The following is a 21,132-nucleotide window of genomic DNA, read 5'->3' as shown; positions in this document are numbered from 1 at the left end:
ATGCCTAAAGGAGCTATACAATACCTTGCCCGAGGCCTGAGGGTTTGCTTTGAGAAGGGTATTGGGATACTGTCTGGTCCTGGTGCACAAGTAGATTTTAAAGTTGTTAATAATTATCACTAGGTCATCGCTGTCAAAACTCAAGGTTGATTCCTTGCAATAGGGCCTGGCCTCAGTGATTACCATATTGTCAACATTGTGATCAAAATATAGATCATTGATAAAAATACTCCAAGAGCCTTCAATGATAGGATTTAATTCATTTGCAGTTGAGGGGATCCGAAATTCATTATAGCGAGCCCCAAATTCCTGTTATCGTTTGATTTAAGCAAGCCAGCCAAGTAAAGCCAGTTGCTTATGCTGGCAAAGCCAGTTTGTATAGCATGTCTCCACATTGGAGAGTACATTTTGCTTTTCATGAAAGGAGGTATGGAGGTTCCCTCTAATTTCCGCCCTTATACGCTGCCGATAGTGCTTTTGTTTGTGTATCATTATATCAAACAGCGGCCCGCGTTTCTGCTCCTGTTTGTTATTAGGACCAATCTTTGCCCAGTGACCTGGCACTGTGATGTTGGCAAATAGTGTTTCCATGAACCAACCATCTTGGATCATCCTAGATTCCAACTGCAATTGATTATTGATAAGGTAGGTGGTTACTATAATTATATGGGATCCTGTCCATGTTTTGCCAGAGCCCTGTCCATTTACTTTGGTCTGGTTGTTGCACCTTATCACTCTTCTCGGGGTATCATTAGTGACTGTCCAGCTCAACAGAGCATGGTCACTGACTTCTTTAAGATTTATGGTGATCAGAGAACATCCCTCCAGCATAAGAGGGTCCAAGAAAACATAGTCGATGTGAGTAGCATACCGGCCATTGGACCAGGTATGTGTTGCACCCTTTGGCTCTGGATTTGTTTTTAGGTACAATAAATGCTCTAATTCATCATGTTTTATGAATTGTCGCCAATTGCATTCCCAGGTCCCCTGCTCGTTCGTCCCTAGGTTTGCATCATTTTTGGCAGGGCGCAAACAACATGTACAGGTGGGAGGCTTCTTATCTGAAATCCTCTCGTAATGCTGTGATATCCCACAGGGGCACGCGCTTTCTCCCCTTTTGTTCAATATATACCTTTGCCCACTGATGGATAGCCTGAAGAAACATCATATCAGGTTTTAATCATATGCTGACGATATGCAGCTGTATATTAGACTTGATGATATGGACAATGCATTCCTATGCAATCTTGTTTACGTACACCTTGTTGTAACAAGCGCCTCAATGCCTTTGGGCTGTAGCGCGCTATACAAATGTAAAAAAAAAACAAAAAAAAACAAGGTGGGTAGATGACTTGAAGAAATAGGGGAATGGGTGGCCCTAAACTGGCTACAGTCAGTTTAACCCAAAGAAAACTGAGGTGATCCTTTTTGGACCAAAACATCTACTGGAGGCAAATAGTAGTCTGCCCCACCTCGGTTTCTGGGCTCAAGACTCAAAAATGCTTCCAAGGTGAAAAACTTGGGATGCATATGGCAGAGCGACTTGGGCTGTAATGGCCAAGTTTCAGCTAAAATGCAGTCTGTTTTTTTAAAAACATTTGTCTGTTGCGGCAACCGCTCCCTTATGTGCCTGAGACTGACCGTGCTTTAGTTGTGGGAGCTCTAGTTAATTTGAAACTAGACTATTGTAACTGACTCCTTGCTAGAGTTCCGGCTAAACAGACCCACCGCCTACAAAAGGCACAAAATGCAGCAGTTAGACTAGTGTTTGGCGCATCTAAAAATACCCCAATCTCAGGCCTCCGCCGCTCCCTTCACTGGTTAGAAGTGGAGGGTCGTATAAAATTCAAGATTGGTTGTCTGGTCTTTAAATGTGTTAACCGGTTGGCACCAAGCTACCTGAAGGATAAGCTTAACTTGTAGCACCCTGCTTGGGTCCTAAGGTTGGAAGACACATTTCTACTTACTATCCCCAGGACCAAATGTGTCTCAAGGGTTGATTGTACATTCTCAAGTCTTTGGGCCCAGATTGTAGAATAGCCTTCCCCCAAACTTAAGGAAAACCAATTCTCTTCTAATATTCTGAGCAGGCTTAAAAACTCATCTTTTCAAATAAACGTGTTCTTCTGCTATGACTCCAGTGATAATATTACCATGTGATTGGTCCCCTTACATTCTGTTTGTTGATATATTACATCTGTGCCAGGATTCGATTTGGTTCGTTTTGCGCGTTTATAAATACCTCCTAAATAAAAAAAGAGATTGGCGGTTGAGAGCTGCTTTCAGGTAGGGCGCCACCCGCCACCCCAACTGTATTTCTTTGACTCCATTATAATGTAGGTCTGTTGTATGATAACGTATAAAGGTGCATCATACTGTTCTAAGCCAGGGGGCCTCTACACGTGTTCATCTGAGCCTGAGTGTATAGAAGCAGGGATATCCACCAAAGGAAAGGAATTGCGATGGGACAAGACAGAGCTGCAAAAAGGGGCGGGGTGGGGGGGGTGTAGTGTTCCCAGTAACTTTTGCCCATTACCAACACTGATCCGCCATGAAGCAGTTGACGATACTACAATGTTAATAGCAGCAATGGTAATATCACCGGAATGTATATAGTGCGCCAAATTCCAGTTAGATTACCATTACTGCAGTTAAAAGTGTAGTATTGTCCACTTAAATGGCATCAAATGCTACAAAACGTAATCTTCTCAAACAAATTTACATTGAACCAATAAGCATAGGGATTTGTCGTTAAATGCAAAAAAAACGACAAACCACAAGCCCAGTTGAAGTATGTAAAATATACGTCTCAATTCACACGCTTTTGGCGGCTGTCACCCGCCACTGAGGCAGCGCTCTCATCCACCAAGCCATTTCACCCGCCAAATACAAAATCGGGTGTTTTCACCCGCCCAGGGCCAATGAAAGGTTCAGAGCTATGAGGAAAATACACGTGAAGAAAGCGACCATTGACGGCCGAAGACACCGCCTCCCTACCAAAACGTGAGCTTCTGGACGTATTATACATACATTGTGAGATAAACTCTAACACTTTACGTAGAAGCAATAACGCCGAGACGTCCACATCTTGAGAGAACGTTAAACTTGCGTTTATAATATGGAGGCGGAGGCACACGGATAAATTACAGAAGGCTACACCGCCGAGGATGTAAAAGATGCAACGGAAGCTGCTGTACATGACGTCACCTCCAGTTCCGGAGAACAGTACATTCAGAATGGCGGAGCCGACTGACACCATAGAAGGGTGCACAGGCGGATGCGAACATTACAGAAGAGGCTGTTTGCTGAAAGTGAGTGTTCCCCACATGTGTTCAGTTTCACAAAACCAGTCCCACGCACGACACTGCTTCCATCTCACCATAGTGAACAGTGTGTATCAAGCGGCTTTGGTCCAGTGACGTTTTCCTGACCTTAACATGGCATATGGTGCGCCAATGGACATCCCATTTCGGATGGGGACCTTTCCAAGGCGAAGAGCGCCCCCTAGTGCGCATAGCCTTAGGGCGAGGATTACAGGCGGTGCGCCAATACACACCTAAACCCGTTAACTGGGAGAAATTGTCCGCTGACTCTTCAGTTCTATGAAAATGTTCACTTGGTCAAAAAAACGTTTCGTGATAACACCTTGAAAAGAGGACATATAGGATATTATTTGTTATGTACGGGCAAGACGAGCAGTGTCGCACTTGTATTCAGTGATTTACTGAACACGAATTTGTTAGGCGCCTGTACAACAACAAAGTGTTTCAAGGTCCTTTTACATTGGAAGGTTTTTCCTTATTGGTGGCTTATGTGCATGTTCACGAATGCTCTGTTAAATAACACAAGAAACAACAATAGACGCTGCATAAGAACTGGTATTCTTCACCTTTAATATTTGCTAACTTAGTGAGATACCTTATCAGTCGGGGAAGATGTATCTACTCCTTCCCCGTTCTACATCATATTTGTGCATGAATCAAGAAAATAAATGCCACAACAGCCATAACATTTTGGTAAATGATTATTAATGTGATATTGGCACACTGCAATTTACATAAAAAAAAGAAAAATTATATATACACCTGAAAATGTTGATATACAAGACATCAAATGTAAGTGCACTGAATGAGGTAAAGAACCTTGTTGCACGTTCCTGTTGTTTAGGAGGAATGGTAAAGAGCCAGACTTGGAAAGGGCAAAAATACTGGTGCACAGAAACCCTGTGATGGAGGGAAAAAAAAGGAGTGGAGTGAAAGAATATCAGAATATCAAAAGGGTAAGAATCCCTGAGTTGAGTCAGGTCAAAAGGAAAAGATTGATGCAAAAAATGTTTTTAATTAAAATTGGAAGACTTGGTATCAAAATTGAAGTCTAGGCCAAGTTTTCTTCCACCAATGAATTAAGTACGAAAATAAAAGTAAAATGAAATAATTATTTGTCAGAGAACATTTTTCACAATGACTGTAACAACTCTGGGTATTAGGTTCATACACCAGAGGTTTCTCTGTGTATACTACAACTCTAAAGTGTATACATTTAAGCCCTGTTTTATGAAATACAGGGTGTTTCAATTTTCACAAGTATAAATACTAAATTTAAGTTAATGAAGAATGTGAATGTCCATAATTTTGAAGAAATTAACTCTATGAATTCTATCAGGAAACCCCCATTGGGTCTGCCAACACGTGTTAGGGGATTGCTCTCAAGGGAACAGGAGAAGAGAAACACAGCTTCCAGGTTGTTTGTTGGGTCCCCAAAAAGGTGAAGTATTTCATCTGTCCAAACACTGGAGGTGGAATCCCCTTAATCTTAATCGCGTTTCGGTGGTCTAAAGCTGCCACCTTCATCAGGGCGGAATCATGGAACCCTGTTGTGAAAGGGGGACAAAAAAGAAAAAGAGAGAAAAAAATAGATTGGAATTCTAATCGGAAAGTCACAAGTCAAGGCTGGGTGGCAAGTTCCAGGCTTGAATTATCTATTTGTATCAAGTCTGCTATAAAGTTAACCATTGACAAGTTTTGTGTATAGCACCTAAGTGCTAATTGCTCCCACTACAGTAAGAGAAAGGGGAAAAAAAACATTCTATTTGTTCTCACCTAGTGGGGTTGCGGAACAGTCTCCATGGCCGTGAGACTGAACCTATGCGGTAGCTCCCGTTGCCCAGACGGTCTGGCGGCGAGGTAGCTAAGACACAAGGTGTGCCTGGCGAGTTTGATGTGCTGCCCTTTGCTTAGGGATGTGGAAAAAAACCTCTGCTTGGTGATGTTCCAGGCGTTGAAAAGTTGCGCCTGAAACTAGATCGAAATATAGAACCCGTAATGAGGAGGTTGAATAACTCTTCTGCTAGTAAGTTGTGCGGAGGGTGGGTGAAAGACAGAAATGTGGGTAGGCGCAAAGTCTGTGCGCGGGCTGGGGCCGCTCGTAGATGAAGAGGGCACAAATAGAGGCGCTTACCTTAGAGGGCGGCTGTGTGTTTCCACAGGGTGCCGGCTTCTGAATGATGCAGGCGAGCTAAAGGACAACCGTGTAATTCCTTTGCTGCAGCGTCTGGGGGGGGAAAAAACAAAGCCTCACTCTGAGAGCCAGTCGCTAGGCGACTGGGAGCTACACTTTTCTGTGTCACGTGACCCTGAAGTGGCGGCTCACTGACGACGGAGAGAGAAGGCAGTGGCTGAAGGAGGGAGAATGATTGGTCCGTCCTAGGGGGTGCGTGTGAGGAAGTGCATGGATTGGTCCTGTCCAACTAGCGGAAAGAATAAACAAATAGGCGCTAGAGTCAAAATTCAAACGTTTCTAGCCGGCTGTGTAAGTCGGACATCGATCCCTTAAGTTATTGCAGGGCGGTGTTAGTTCGAATCTCAAAGAATGGTGGGATGGTGCCTAAGTTGGTATGTGTTGTTCATTTAGACCGTTTTCCCAACTGTCAAGTCTGTGGATCCAGCGGCTTTCCAGTCCCAGGAGTCGTTGTGTACCTGAGCTGGTTGGTAACTTTTCCAGGACCCCCCATAGCAGGTCTTCAGGTGTATGTTTCATGTTTAGGTAGTGTTGGACCAGCGGTGAAGTTTCTTTCTTACATCTGATCCTAGATCTGTGCTCGGAGATGCGAATGTTTACACTACGCATGGTTTGTCCAACATATCTTAAGCCACAAGGGCACTCAATACAGTAGACCACTTTAGCAGATTTGCAGTTGCTGAAGTGTCAAAGTCCAAATTTTGTTACCAAAGGTGAAGCTGGGCATTTTCTTTGTGTATTTGCAAGCTACACATGAGCCACATGGATGGTGTCCCACAAGTGGTTGCAGGTTCCAGGGTCCCCCCCCCCGTGCTGATGTTTTTTTGTGAAATTAGAGTGGACCAGGAATTCACGGATATTGCGTGACCTCTTGAATGCAAACCCTGGTTCGTTTTCCACTGGGAGATTGAGTTTGGCCAAGGGCCAATATTTCCGAATGATGTTCTTGATGTCATATGTATGAGGGCTATGCGTAAGTACACACGTAAGTCTGGTATCTTCCTCTGTTGGCTGGTTCTCTCTTGTTGTCAAAATAGATTCACGGCAGGTAAATCTTGCCCGTTTCTTAGATTCGAAAATTAGTTATTTAGGGTAACCCCCGTGCTGCATTGTTGTAAAAGTCTTCCAATTGTGTGCAATTTCTCCGGAGACGTAAAAATTGCCCATATGGCAATTTTCCTTAAGGTGTTGTGGATGGCTGCTTGTGAAATGTAACAATGTATTACGATCAGTTGGTTTCCTGTAAAGGTTGCATACAAGTTTTCCCTCTCTGACTGATTTTCAAATCCACGAAGTGTATAGTTTGTCTATTGTGTTCCATGGTGAATTGTATGTCGGAGTCCTGATTGTTTAGCCATGTGCAGAACATTTCAAGTTCCTCCGTAGTGCCTTCCCATATGAAGATGATGTCGTCTATGAATCAACTTGACAAGGGGGGTCCTGGGAGTCTCTCTGCCAGACATTAGTCCTGGTTACGAGAGACTTACCCAGAGTCTTTAGCTCACTATCTTTCACAGAGAAGAAATATCCCAAACATATCAGTCTTTGTCCTGCCCTGGGGCAGTCCAGCACCGAAATGCTAGGCAATTCTCCTCTGAACAAGAGTACCAACAGCATCCCCAGACACGTGTTTTGGTCTGGTTGGACCTCATCAGTAGGGAGGAGCTGTGCCTCTCTAAGAATAGTGAGCAAGGGGTCCACGTCTGGATTCCCCTAGTAACTTAGGGCGAGACCCAAAGTTACTTAAATATGCAAATTGACAAGGGGGGGGTCCTGGGAGTCTCTCTGCCAGACATTAGTCCTGGTTACGAGAGACTTACCCAGAGTCTTTAGCTCACTATCTTTCACAGAGAAGAAATGTGTCTGGGGTTTCTGTTGGTACTCTTGTTCAGAGGAGAATTGCCTAGCATTTCGGTGCTGGACTGCCCCAGGGCAGGACAAAGACTGATATGTTTGGGATATTTCTTCTCTGTGAAAGATAGTGAGCTAAAGACTCTGGGTAAGTCTCTCGTAACCAGGACTAATGTCTGGCAGAGGGACTCCCAGGACTGCCCTTGTTAATTTGCATATTTAAGTAACTTTGGGTCTCACCCTAAGTTACTAGGGGAATCCAGACGTGGACCCCTTGCTCACTATTCTTAGAGAGGCACAGATCCACCCTACTGATGAGGTCCAACCAGACCGAAACACGTGTCTGGGGTTTCTGTTGGTACTCTTGTTCAGAGGAGAATTGCCTAGCATTTCGGTGCTGGACTGCCCCAGGGCAGGACAAAGACTGATATGTTTGGGATATTTCTTCTCTGTGAAAGATAGTGAGCTAAAGACTCTGGGTAAGTCTCTCGTAACCAGGACTAATGTCTGGCAGAGGGACTCCCAGGACTGCCCTTGTTAATTTGGCTATGAATCAACGCCACCATTTAATGTGTTGTTGCCATGGGTTGCCTCCGTTAGATATATGTTTTTTCTCAAAGGCTGCCATATATAGAATGGCCAAACTGAGGGCAAAAGTCGCGCCCACGGCGGTGCCTTTCGTTTGCAAATAAAACTGATGATCAAAGACGAAAAATTTCTTGCATAGCGCCACAGCCATGAGTTCAATAATAAATGCTGGTGGAACTCGTGATTATAAATTGGTTAGAGTAAGAAAGTCATAAATGCAGTCAAGAGCAGCGTGTTGTGGAATACACGTATACAATGCTTTGATGTCCATAGTGACCAAAATTTGGATGCCAGGATTGTATTCCAGATTCTCAAAAGTCTGTATCGTGTGGGTGGTGTCTCGTAAGTAGGACTCTGTGTTGCCAATCATTGGTTTCAGAAATGTATCAATGAATTTGCATAGGGATTCTAAAAGGGACCCACACCCTGATACAATTGGAGGGCCCGGTGGGTTTACCGCATCTTTATCTACTTTGGGTAAGGCATATAAGCATGGTCTACGACCATCAGATGTTGTCAAGAAGATCGACTCTTTTACTGTGATCCAGCCTCTCTCTAGGGCAAATTGGACTATTTCGGAAATTTCGATTTGCATTTCTTTGGACGGGTCTTTCCGCAGGGGCTGATAGCTGTCTCTGTCATTAAGCAGGGTCATGACCATAGTTTTATACTGTTTGACAATGCCCCCGCCCTTGTCTGCCGGTTTTATAATGATCTCATTGTTGGTGGCTAATTGGGTAAGAGCCTCTTTCTCTCTTTTTGTGCAGTTATGCCTGATTTGTGTTCTTATTTATTAATTTTTTGTAGTCTTTAAGTATAGACTTCTCGAATGTAATCAAGTCACTTGGTATTTGATTCTCCGTGGGGCACAATGTTGATTCTGGACGTAGACCTGTGTCTAATTCCTGTTCTGGTGTTTCTCTGTCTTGGAAGAAAGTTCATAATCTTACTGTACGAAAAAAGCCTCTTATTTCCATTTCTGCTTTGTACCAATCTGTGCCTGTGGTTGGTACAAAGGTCAGGCCTTTGCTTAATACTGAGATTTGAGCTGGTGTCAAGCCAATATTGGCAAGGTTAAAAATGGGAAGGTGTTCCGTGGGAGTTGTTTCCGGGACTACCTGCGGCGGCGGCCTAGTCGTCGCTGATTGCCGTATGTTGTTATCTGCCAAGGGGGTGGTCCCCATCCTCCTCCTTGCCCTCCTCTGCCTAAAAAAGGGGGAAAGGTTGGAGGTGTTAGGGGTTGTCCAAATTCGTTGAACGCGTTAGGTTGATAGTTGTAACCTGAGCTTCTCCCTGATGAGCTGCTGTTAGAGCCCGAAAATGATACCCACTTTCTGATTGATTTTTTTCAGAGTTGGTTTGACAGGGCTTGTCAATTCAGAATTAGGCCTGGTTTGGCTGAGCACAAGGACTTCTCCTGGGCCTGGTAGGGTTTATTAATCACAGTGGCTTTCCGGAATGGATGAATTTAGCGTCAGGCAACATTTCTAAAGGTTGAAAAAGGTGTCAATTAAAGGGAAGTTGGGGTTTTTCAGCAAGGCAATGCTGCCTATTTCACTTAATTCCATGTTAAACGTTGCAGAGCACACCAGCACACTCCTGCGGTGTGTACTCTGTTCCCCCCGCCTGAAATGTGTGTGGCAGGGTGGTGCAGCCATTTGGTCCTGAGTGACCTGAGAAATTAGGTCCCTCAAACCACCAATGTGCCTTTCAATAGAACGGGAACGATCCTCTAAATCAAAACAACACATCCCTGAACTGCACTGCAACCTAAAGTATGCTTCAAAAATCAATGGCAGCCCTGTTTTGCAAAGTAGCCTTCCTAAAATTCCTATTCCTGTTGTCTAACAGATCAGTCAAAGCTTGAGAGGTCTCATTAAGTCCTTTCACTACCACACAAGCTAATTTAATGAAGGATGTATAGCCCCTAGGAGCTAAACCCCAAATACCCACCAAGGAAATTGCAAGCTCTAAAACCTCAGCTTCAGGCAAGAAATGCACATTTGAATCAGTCGGGAGACAGGCCAATATGATGAACAACACGCGTAGAATGACGAATAGGGCCACTGGAAATGTTAGCAGGAATAGGTATAGTTACCGCAGGAAAATAGCCAACCAGTGGGAAGTTTCACATGACGAAGATGACTGGCAGCTAAAGCAGTAAAACTACATAACATGTCATTAGATACGTCAGTACAAACAGACATAGACCGGGCACATAAACGTTTTTCAAAGTCAGTGCCACTTCGATCATCAATAAAATTCATTTGTTGGCATTTGCCGATGCGCAGAGGATCACAAGTCATCAAGTAACAAACATCAGCAGGAGCAATATTGTAGCTGATAATACAAGTCGTATTCCTCCATTTGCGCTCTCTTTGCACAGAATTTGCAGTATTCATAAACAGAAAAAGAGCCTCTGACATCAGAATCCTCCATGAGCGAATCATTGTGCAGTACTCCAAAAACGTGCTGTAGCACAGTGGCTGGTGTTGGTATGGCCACAAGGCATGTTGAGATTAGATTTACAGCATCATGGACATCAGCCAAGCAGAAGTGCGAGATGTTCAGCACCTGACGGGCCAGGAAAATCCATACATTGGCAGGCTGGTCAACAATTGCAGCATAGCCACGCTGCACAAAGGACACTGCCACTTGGTCTAACAATTTAATAGTATTCAATTGCGTGGCTCTCTTGCATTGTAGTATCATTAAATATCCTGAATATGTGTCCACAATAGTGCACACATACTGACATCCTTTGATAATTGGCATCGGACCGATATAATCGATCTGCCAGATTTGACCATGTAAAGTACCTCGTTTTAGTGTACCACGTATGACTTTAATGGCTCGTACACTGCATACAATTCTGCAAATTGACTACTCTTCCCTTTTCCCTTTCCCCAAGGTTGTCAATATTTTCTTCATTTTGGGAGTATATGCCACTGCCTTCCAGTGTCGCTCAGTCCCCACATATTTGGCTGAACCATCGGTCAACCAAGCATGTTCAGTTTGTACACTTGTTCACTCTCCATAAGGAACTCCCCATTTCACAGGAGACTCATACATTTCAGTCCCCTCTGACGGCTCCAAATCCATCAGTGGAACCACAGTCACTTGCGCATTTAATTCCGCAACTCCGCCCTTCCCTTATTTGGCACGATCTTGTATGTACCATTTCCATTTCTTGATACTAGCCTCTTGAGCATGTCTTAAATGTGTTTTAGGAGAGCTTAGTACCCATTGCATGATCACAGTTTCTGGTTGGATCCATAATCGTGACCCATCGTCATTTGTTCTGAATCCACAAGAGCCCAATCGCAGTCCAACAACTTTTTCAAAGGCAGTGTATCAGTCACCATCGTCATGTAACCTACGACTCCAAAACCCCAAAGGAACACGCTTTTGATCCTGCTTCTGCCACAAACTCCAATTGGCATAGTTTTCCTGTACAGACACATTTTACTCCACTTCACCTGCCCTCAATGGCCATAAATAAAGCACTCTCTTTATAGTATCTTTGGCTAACTGAAATGCTTTCTCTTGCTCCTCTCCCCACTCGAAGTTAGATTTCTTCTGTGTCACTTTGTAGAGGGGCGCAAGAATCTGCCCCAAGTATGGTATATGCTGTCTCCAGAACCCAAACAACCCTATGAACTGTTGAGCCTGTTTCTTATTCATAGGAGTAGAAAACTCGAATCCAAGTGATTTTACCGAAGGCAAAATTATCGTGGCTGAAATATCCGAAAACAAAGTGCTTAAATGTCCAGAAGTTCGAACACTTTGTTTTCGGACATTTCAGCCACGATAATTTGCGAAAACACACATTCTCACCCACACCACCAACATAAACCCCACTAACATTCATCTTCACGCTATTTCCTGCAGCGCCAGTTCCCTTTCACTTCCGTGATCAGGAACCGGCATTGCAGGGTCCTTTTTTTTTCTTTTTTTTTTTTTTTTTTTAAACGGACGGCTGCGGGGGTGTCCCCCGCAGCTCCCGCTCACTATACCATAAAGTATAGTGAGCGGGGCAATGCGGGGGACGCCCCTGTTTTTTTTTTTTTTTTTACAATTCTACCACCAAAGGTTCGAACTTTTGGTGTTCGATCCTTTGTTGGTAGCATTTTTAGAACTTTTGGTCGTTTCAACCTTTTTTTTTTTTTTCGGTCAATTCGACCTAAGCCTCAAGGATCTTTTGTTTAGCCTTTGTCATCATTTCACGATGCCCATTATGCCACTGAATGCCCATGAAAAACCAGTCTCTGCAGGACCTTGGGTTTTTGTCTCATTAATTTCCCATCCCTCCTTTTCAAACCCTCAATAATGAGGTTCAAGTAACCTGCAGACCCTGCTCGTCCTTTCCCTGTATCAAAATGTTGTCAATTGAGTGCGAAATCTGTACATCAGGTTTGCACGGGATCTTGTCCAAATGTTCTGCCCACAGCCGGTGACAAATGGTCGGACTGTGCATGTACCCCATGGGCAAACCTTGAAACGTATACTGCCTTCCATTCCAGGAAAATGCAAACTGCTCTTGACCTTCTTCTACAATTGGTACGGTTAAGAATGCATTTGCCAGATCTATCACTGCGTACCAAGTTCCTTTGAACATCTGCACATTTTCGATCAGGGTAACCGTATCTGGAACTGCAGGGATTAACAGAGGAGTGTACTTATTCAACTCACGATAATCTACAGTCATCCTTCCGTCCAGCTTCTTAACAGGCCAGACCGGATTGTTCCAAGCCATGGTTAGAGGACGTAGCATGCCTTCTGCCCCCAAGAAATACGATATTGTTTCATAGATAACTGTTTTGTGTCTAAGGGAACCCAGCACAGGGGGCATTTTCAATTTTCCCACCAGGATGGTGGTACACAGCAATGCACTCACCCCGTACTGATACGTTTTAAACGTTTTACCTCCTAGTCCTAAAGTCAATCCCTCTGAATATCAAAGCCAATAATGTATTTGGGTATGGGGACGATCAACACTTGATATGAAAATTGGTCATTTGAAAAGGAATAAATACCAACTGTGGACTGGACTCACCAATCCCAATTCCATAATGGTGAAATGCCTGCCATTAAATCTTGAAGGATTCACATGAATCAATGAGACCTCCGCCGTGGTATCAATTAAGGCGCAAACCTCTTGCATATTTCCCGATTGTCAAAGTAGCGTTCCTAAAATTCCTGTTGTCTAACAGATAAGTCAAAGCTTGAGAGGTCTTAATTCGGGCAGCCGCTACCGGAGTTTGGCTACAATCCTATTCATATTTTGAATGCGTGGATTTGGACTCTGTTTATAAGATCACGCTCACCACTTTCCGTAAATCAGCATAGGTCGGCTGATATGGTGAAGACTTCCCATGGACTTCTCATCAGCTGCCTCCCCATTTGGGCGTATTCACATCCTGCCTTTTCACTTGTTTGTACCGTTCTTTTCCTTCGAGCCCTCGCTTTTTACATAACTGATACATTTCTCAGGTTTTGATTCCATCAATTTCTTCCTGTGGCACTCCATCTTTTAGCAGAGCCAAAAACACATCTTTTCTGGATACACGAGAGTCTCGGCTATCAAACCTCTTTCCAGGGGTCCGTCTATCACTGCGCTCCTTTCTCTCTGTCTCTCTCCTTGGGACTCTCTTTTGTGTTGTCCGATTCCCCTAGGTCTGCCAACTGTCTAATAGCACCCACAACGTCATCCCCACCAGCAGAGTCATAATGACATTTTTGTATGCTGGAGGAGCAGTTAGAATTATTGTATTAAGTGCTGAGACCGATAACGCTACTATCCCCAGATGTACGGGATCCTCAACATGGATAGCTTCTTTCATGGCATGCTCTCTAAGCCTCTGAATTGCCTCTCTCAATGTGTACGCTTTCTTCTCCTTGCTGGGCCAGTCCGATGTAATCGGATAGTTGCGATTGCACCCTTCAGCAGCTAACTAATAATGACAGTTGCGGTTCTCTCCCGTCATTATCATGAGGTGGCCCTGCACGCAACACCTTCTGAATATGTGTTACCTCTGACAACGGCAGAAATCTTGAGGCATCAGTCCCGTCCACCAGAAGACCCACCGCACATCCATCAAAGTAATCTGACCATGCATGTTAACAGAGGCTTCACCAACCCTTTGTTTCAATCAATTTAATTATTTCCCCAACCTCTCATTGAGAATAATCCTCTAACGTTGTCAAATCTATCAAACCACCTCCAGGATTATTCGGATTTGGCCCAGCTCGCCTATGCATGACTGGTTTAACAGTCACCTCTTTTCTGTTAGGTTCTGGTTTGGATGGAACCTCCCGCTCCGACCCACTCTCGGTACTCCGAGATGTCGAACACATCTCCGTCCCATTGGTCGGGGTCCCAATCCACGCCTGCAGAGGCAATCACTGTTGCTACCTTGCGAGTATTCACCTTCCCTCTTCTCTTTCGATATTTGTATCAGGCGACTCTTACAGCAGCTTGCTCGGCTACCTCTTGATATTTATCCTCCTTGTCATGATACAACTTCATCGGAAGCCGCTGCATTAACGCAATCTAATCTCGGCAGCCAGCTCCTTTTCCAACCTTAAAACACTTGCCTGCAATTCTTCATTCTGTTGATGCATTCTTCTGAATGCCTGCAACAAAATCCAACCTCGTCTACCTAGAGCTGAACGCTCTTTTTCACCTTTCCACAGGTATCTGTTATAGGCAACCCCCCCACCTCGGCCGGACTCTCCTCTCCTATACTCGTATCTCAGGTCTCACTCAAACCTGCGCCACACGCCAAAGTCTGTGACAATTTTTCATATGGACTCTTTGTCCAACCTGGGATCGTTACTTCAGGACAGAGATGTCACCTTTTTTCTACTAGGTAGGAGTCTGTCATGAGCCAGTTTATTCCTAAACTGTGAGTTTCCAATGTTCTCACATACAGATCTAAAATCTTTCTTCACACTGGTTTCCCTCTCCATCCAGGACGGTACTAATTTGGTGTTCGCTTTCCGTCCTCTACTTAATTCAAACGGGGATAACCCTGTCGTACAGTGCGGAGTGAAACGGTGAGCAACAATTTTCTCTCTAATTTCCTCCAATTCGACCAGGCCCAGCGAATGGCATCTTTGAGTACCTTGTTGAACCGCTCAACTACTCCATTCATTTGAGGGTGATACATGTCGCTTCTTTTGTGCTCAATAGAATTTTTCACACAGAAATTTTCCATTTCCTTTGAGCAAAACTGAGCACCATTGTCAGTCATGATACTTTTTGGAAATCCTTCACTCCCACAAATTTCAGATAAAAAAATCTGTAACCATTTTTGCAGTTCTACACGGCCTAATTAATACCTCTACCCACCTGGTTAGTAAGTCAATTACTACTAAACAAAACTGCTGTTTACCATCACTATAAATCTGGCCTAAAACATCCAGGCCTAGTTCATCCTAAGGTTTCCCTGGAATTTCTGTCACCACCATTTGATATTTCACACTCCTGCACACCCTATCACTGTCATTACAAAGGATACAATTTTGAATGAATCTCTTGATTTGTAGGTCACATCCTGGACACCAGAAATCACCACGTATCCTTTGCTTGCTCTTCACAATTCCTTGGTGACCCTCGTGGCCCAATTCGATGAGTCTCTGATGCGATCCTGCTGGCGGGATAATCCTATCGCCTCTCATAACTCTGCCATTCTCTACATTAAGTTCATCAGAAATTCTCCAGTACTCCATAAGACCAAGCTCCTCAAACTTTGTCTTTCACAGAGAGCACTGACTCCGAATCAGTTGTTTCAAACGCACTATTAAAATATCTTGTTCTTCTGCTTCCTCCCATTCTTTTTGTGAAATGGACACAGTTTCTGTGCTCAAAACAACTTCTGAGTCATTCTCATTTCCATCATCTGCTTCAGAAACACTGGTGAGTCGTGACAAACAATCAGCAGCAAAATTCTTTACTCCTGGTACATATTGCACTGTATAATTGAATTCTTGTACAAGTATCACCCATCTTCTTATTCGGTTTGAAACTTTATCCAAACCTTTATTCATAATAACATGAATCAGTGGTTTGTGGTCAGTGTGGAATTCTACCTCCACACCCCAAATAAAACTTCTGAATTTCTCTGCTGCCCATTTGATGGCCAAGGTCTCTTTTTCCATGGCAGCATACGACTTTTCGGCACCTTTTAACAGTCTTGATGCAAAAGCAATCAAAATCTCTTTTCCGTCAACTTCCTGGGTGACAACCGCTCCTAAACCCAGATTACTGGCATCCGTAGTGATTATGGTTTTCCCATCACCTCTGAAATTTTTTTATGCCGGTGCTCTGGCCAACGCCGCTTTGATTAACTCTAATTCTTCTTCATTCAATGTTCCATTCAAAAGTCTTCTTTTTCAACAGTTCACGTAGTGGAACGGTATGGAGTGCGAAGTCGCGTATGAATTTCGAATAATACTCTGCCATCCCAATAAAAGTATGCACTTCCTCTTTAGATTTTGGTTTGGGCATATTCTTTATGGCATCTGCCAATTGCCTTTTTGGTCGTATCCCTTCCGCCGAAATTGTGTGTCCGAGATACTCTATTTCAGAACTGTTTATGTTGCATTTATCCCTACTCTGAGTCATTCCCGCCTCATACAATTTCTTGCAAACCTACTTCAACCTTTTATTGTGCAATTTCTGGTCATCAGCATGTACTAAAATATCATCTTGAAAACAGACCATGCTTTGGTCTCCTTCAAAAGGTTTGTGCATAATCTTTTGGAAAACAGACAGAGTGGACACCAATCCTAAAGGCAACCTCTTATATTGATATAATCCATTAGGTGTGATAAATGCCCTCATTCTCTTGGAATTCTTATGCAACTTTACTTGGTGGTACGCTGAAGGCAGGTCTAGAGTGGAAAAATACTTTGATGGACCTATTGTGGAGACAATCTCTTGAATATTTGGAAGTGGGTGTCTGTCGGGGACAACACATTTATTAAGTCTACACATACCCTCAGTTTGCCAGATTTCTTCCTGAGGACGACCAATGGTGAAACCCACTCACTTCATCTATGCTCTCTATGATTCCTTGATCTTCCAAGGTTTTGATCTCCTTCCTTACTTCGTCCCTCATGGACGACGGAATAGTAAGTAATTTTTGTGCCACTGGAACATGACCAGGTTTCATCTTGATTTCATGTACAAATCCCTGAAGACATCCAATTTCATCTCTGAATACTCCTTCCATCACCTTGTCAATCTCATCAGACTTAGTTGCTGCATTCTCCACTAATAGTACAGACTCATTTGCACTGGCATCTAACTTCACTTTGAGTTTGCTTTGATGGGTCCAACTTAGTAGGGGTGCCCTTTCTGCTTTTGTGATATATAATTTTCCTGTTTGCTTTTCTGTCCTTGAACTTTAGTGTGCCACAGAACCATCCAATAGCATCAATTTTCACCCCTCAATAAGCTCTGGGGTTTATATCTGGTTCATGCAAATATTCATATTTGTTCTTGTCCCATATGTTCTGTGGTACAAGAGTGTATTTAGCTCCAGAATCGATCATCATATGCTTGTCAATTCCGTCTACACACACTGTGGCTTTGGGGCCTCTTCATTCTCATCATCTAATATTACGAAAACGCATTCTTCTCCTTCCTCATCACTGTAATTGTTGTCCCCTCTCCGATTGGTGTAAGTGTTCTGAACTCTGCAACACCTGGCATAATGTCCTCTACCTTTGCATTTACCACAAATTATCTTTAGAGTGGGGCAATCTGGATCATCTGCCCAATGATCCACACTATCACACTTGAAACACCTGCCTGTGTTTTTTCCTCTTGGGCTGTTCCTCTGTTCCTTTGTCTCCTCCTTGAGTTTGCAGTTTGTTCTCTGATGGGTATCTTATTCTTCTTGTTATCGCTCCAGAATGGTCTGCGTATTCTTCTGGGTGGGCCTCGCTTACTCGCTACATCAGTTACTTGAGCTACAGACTCATTGTTATTATGCGCACCCATTGTTGTGACATTAGGCTTTGGGGCTTCATGCTTTATCTCAACTGTCTGGACTCTGCTTTCCAGTTCTTTAACACACTTCTCTGTGTGCTTCACCTCTTTGTCTACGTAGGACAATTTCTAAGGGTGGGTTGTATTCAGACCACAATCTCTCCCTTACTTTACTGCTTCAACACTCCAGCATGAACTGGTCCCTCAGTCTTTCATCCAATTGTGCATTGAAGTGGCATGTTTTAGCTAACTTTCTCAATTCAGTTATGTATTGTTCAACGCTCTCTCCTTCTTCTTGCACTCTTTCCAAATTTGTATCGCTCCAAGATGGTGCTCGGCTTTTTTTCGTAATGTTTACCTATTTTCCTGACAGTTGGTTCCCCAACTTCTGGCAAGAAAAACAGGGTGGGGGCGCACTGCTCATAGACATGCTTCGCTAATGTGTGCAGATCGCCCTTTCTCTTTTTGTTTTATATTGTGATGTATTGCAATGACACCCCCAGTGAAGATTAGTAATGACAGAGTTTCATATTCTTATTCTCATGCTTGAAAGAGTCTCGGTGTGTAAGTTTGACTTGTGGTGAGACACGCAGTACTGTCTCTTTAAATTACCATCATTGTAACGTGACATTCGTATGGTGCGTGTCTCTTTAAATTTCTTGGAGCCTGTAGAGCAGATACTGCGGTGCCGCAGGGGCCGCTACGGCGCTTGCAAGGTAAGCTGGCATGGTGCGGGCGGTGGGGTTTAGGGTTAATCCTCATCGCCCCTTGTAGTGTGTGAGGGTTATATGATCACGCAAGGCGGAATAAGTAAAAGGTCACTTTATTAGCATATATATATGTATTTATGATAATGCAGTAGGTTGATGTGAAAGCCCCACCAACTTCCAGCTCATCAACTGTTTCGTGAGTCTTCAAATCACGGACAGGATTCTGTGACGCCCGAACAAAGTAGTATTCCATGGGCTCAGAATCCTCACAAGCTGATGACTCGTGGGGAGCTGATTATAATACTGCAGTTTTGTACAATGTTTCTTCTTTTATATTTAAGCACTGGAACCATCCAGGTACTTTCACTTTCCTTTAATGGGTGTTACATTTCATGGCTCAAGCACTTCCCAAACTCCATTGGCCTTCCGACACAGGCTTACTTTCTCTGTCTCAATGGGTTGTCTGCCCGTTTAGATTTCTTTTGCTCGTATAACCATGGTGGCTTTCCCATGTGCGAGCTCTCAACTCTACCGCTGGCTCTGCGGTCTAGCGTGGCTGCGCCCGTCCAGGACGTCTCTCGCCAGAGTCTCGCCTCTGCCTACGATTCTTCCCCTTTGATTCAAAGTTCCTTGTGGTTTTATGTACATCCTCAGAACCAAAAGGGGTGTGTCTTTCCTCTTTGACTGTGGAGTCAAGATTACCTGAATCCAAAGAGATTGACGAAATTTCACTATACTTTGAATCCAAAGCAGGGTTAAAAACAGTCTTTGCGATTCCCATGTAGGCGGATAATCTGTTCTTGACCGGGAGTTCCGCAGAGGAATGGGAGTATTTGCCTTCAAAAAGGGAAGTTACTTGCTCACCTCGCTAGCCCCAAAGGGGGTGGCTCCTGTTAGGGGTCAGAAATGCGAGACGGACAAAAAGGTAATGTTTTCTCAAGGTTTGCCATTTAGTAAATGAAAAAGGGTGGGATAAACCTCTACCCCGCCCTATCCTAACAAGAAGATCCCTGCGTAGCAAACTAAAACTAAAGAAATGCAACCTAGTGTTCAAAAAGTCTCTGACCCTCGCACTAATACACACAACAAAATTATACAAGGACTGTATTGCTATCTTTATTTCAACAAAACAATTTATGAGTTCAAACTTAACTTTTTGAAAGTACTCCTTGTGACAAGGATTGGGCTCCCTTTCCCTGGATCAATTTAAGAATACTCTGAGCACAGTTATGATTCAACAACGTTCTGTTCAAAGTAACACAAAGTATTTTTCATCCACTGTGTCTTTCCCCTTGACACATCAACTATCCTTTCCTCAAATGTTTGTTCACATTGCAAAACAACTGGTGTTTTCCACAGTGTCCTTCTTGGAAAGGTAAATGTCTTTCTGTCATAACACAAGTTCAAAACCAAAGCAACTTTTCTTTTCAAAATATCCAACAATTATTAGCATATCGCACCTTTTTGTGAACTACTTTTGTCAGGATAGCTCTGAAATTACTCTTAATGATGCCAGAGCGTGTCAACAAGTTGAATAATTTCTTTGGTTCAACAAAGGTCTTTACATCACACCTTTTTTCTACAAATGTACTTCATCAAATCATCTTCTTTTGTGGTATACTCGCCTGCCAGGGAGAAAACTCCTACAACTCCAATCAAACTTGGCGGCAATATTGTTTCTAACATTCTCCACACCAATGTCTCTTGGAAGAGGGCTGAACAATAATTGCCTTTTCTTATGATTTCTTGACTGTTGACAGCTTGGGTTACACGTTGCCCCCAGTTTATTTCCCCAAAAGAGTTGCACCATTGTTGCCTCTGTATGGTTTCAGTCTCTTGGCTGTTGGCAATGTGGGATATAAGCTTTCCCCAATGCATATCTCCTAAAAGGGGATTTATGCCGTTGTTGTGTTATTGAGGTTTTATGAAAGCCTCTTGGCGGTAGACATTGCTGGTTCTATGTTTTCCCCAATTGTAGTCCGCCTATAAGGGAACTTGTGCTCTTGCCAGTTCTGCTGTGTTTCTTTAATTATTTGTTATGGAAAATGATTAGGTTTCTGCTTTGTTTTAATTATTCCTTTTCAAAATCATTAGGTTTTAACCATTTTCTTATGCGCAGCGCCCCGAGGTCCACATTTTCATTTGCCCAACTCGCCAGCTTTCTTCAGCATCTCCTTCCCGTGGTCAACTGTTGCGGCGGACTTCCGGCGTCCTGCCCACTCTTTCCTCTTTCACCGTTCCTTCGGTGAGCTGCATGTCTGTCTCCTGGAGGTCTGACAGCTCTGTTGATCTTCCCTAGCTTCTCTCTCACTGACACGTCTCCTTCTCAGCTGGGCTTCTCCTTCTACCTGGCCTTCGACATCTCCTTCACCTCCTTCCTCTCCTTCTTCCAGGTGTGCCTCATTTGTGGATTTAAATGTCTTGCTTAGGTGCCTTGGTCTGTAACAACTAGACCGCACCTTTTGG

The 21,132-nt window shown here is 43.6% G+C and overlaps 1 protein-coding gene across 2 annotated transcripts in view; it reads left to right on the top strand.

Annotated features, from left to right (window-relative positions):
• Positions 1 to 3,102: 3,102 nt before the first annotated feature.
• RCHY1 (ring finger and CHY zinc finger domain containing 1) overlaps positions 3,103 to 21,132 on the top strand; it is a 269,821-nt gene continuing 251,791 nt past the window's right edge. Inside the window, exon 1 of one of the 2 annotated variants that reach the window (XM_069630570.1) lies at positions 3,103 to 3,311. In XM_069630570.1, the coding sequence (XP_069486671.1) occupies positions 3,177 to 3,311 (135 nt within the window). In that variant the 5' untranslated portion in view covers positions 3,103 to 3,176. The remainder of the gene's footprint in view (positions 3,312 to 21,132) is intronic. The other variant, XR_011282170.1, reaches the window with a different exon arrangement.

The sequence above is a fragment of the Ambystoma mexicanum genome, chromosome 6q, assembly GCF_040938575.1.
Source record: "Ambystoma mexicanum isolate Mex_15411 chromosome 6q, UKY_AmexF1_1, whole genome shotgun sequence".
Lineage (NCBI taxonomy): Eukaryota > Metazoa > Chordata > Amphibia > Caudata > Ambystomatidae > Ambystoma > Ambystoma mexicanum.
The sequence above is the reverse complement of the archived record's forward strand: the minus strand, read 5'-3'. Positions and strand labels throughout refer to the sequence as shown.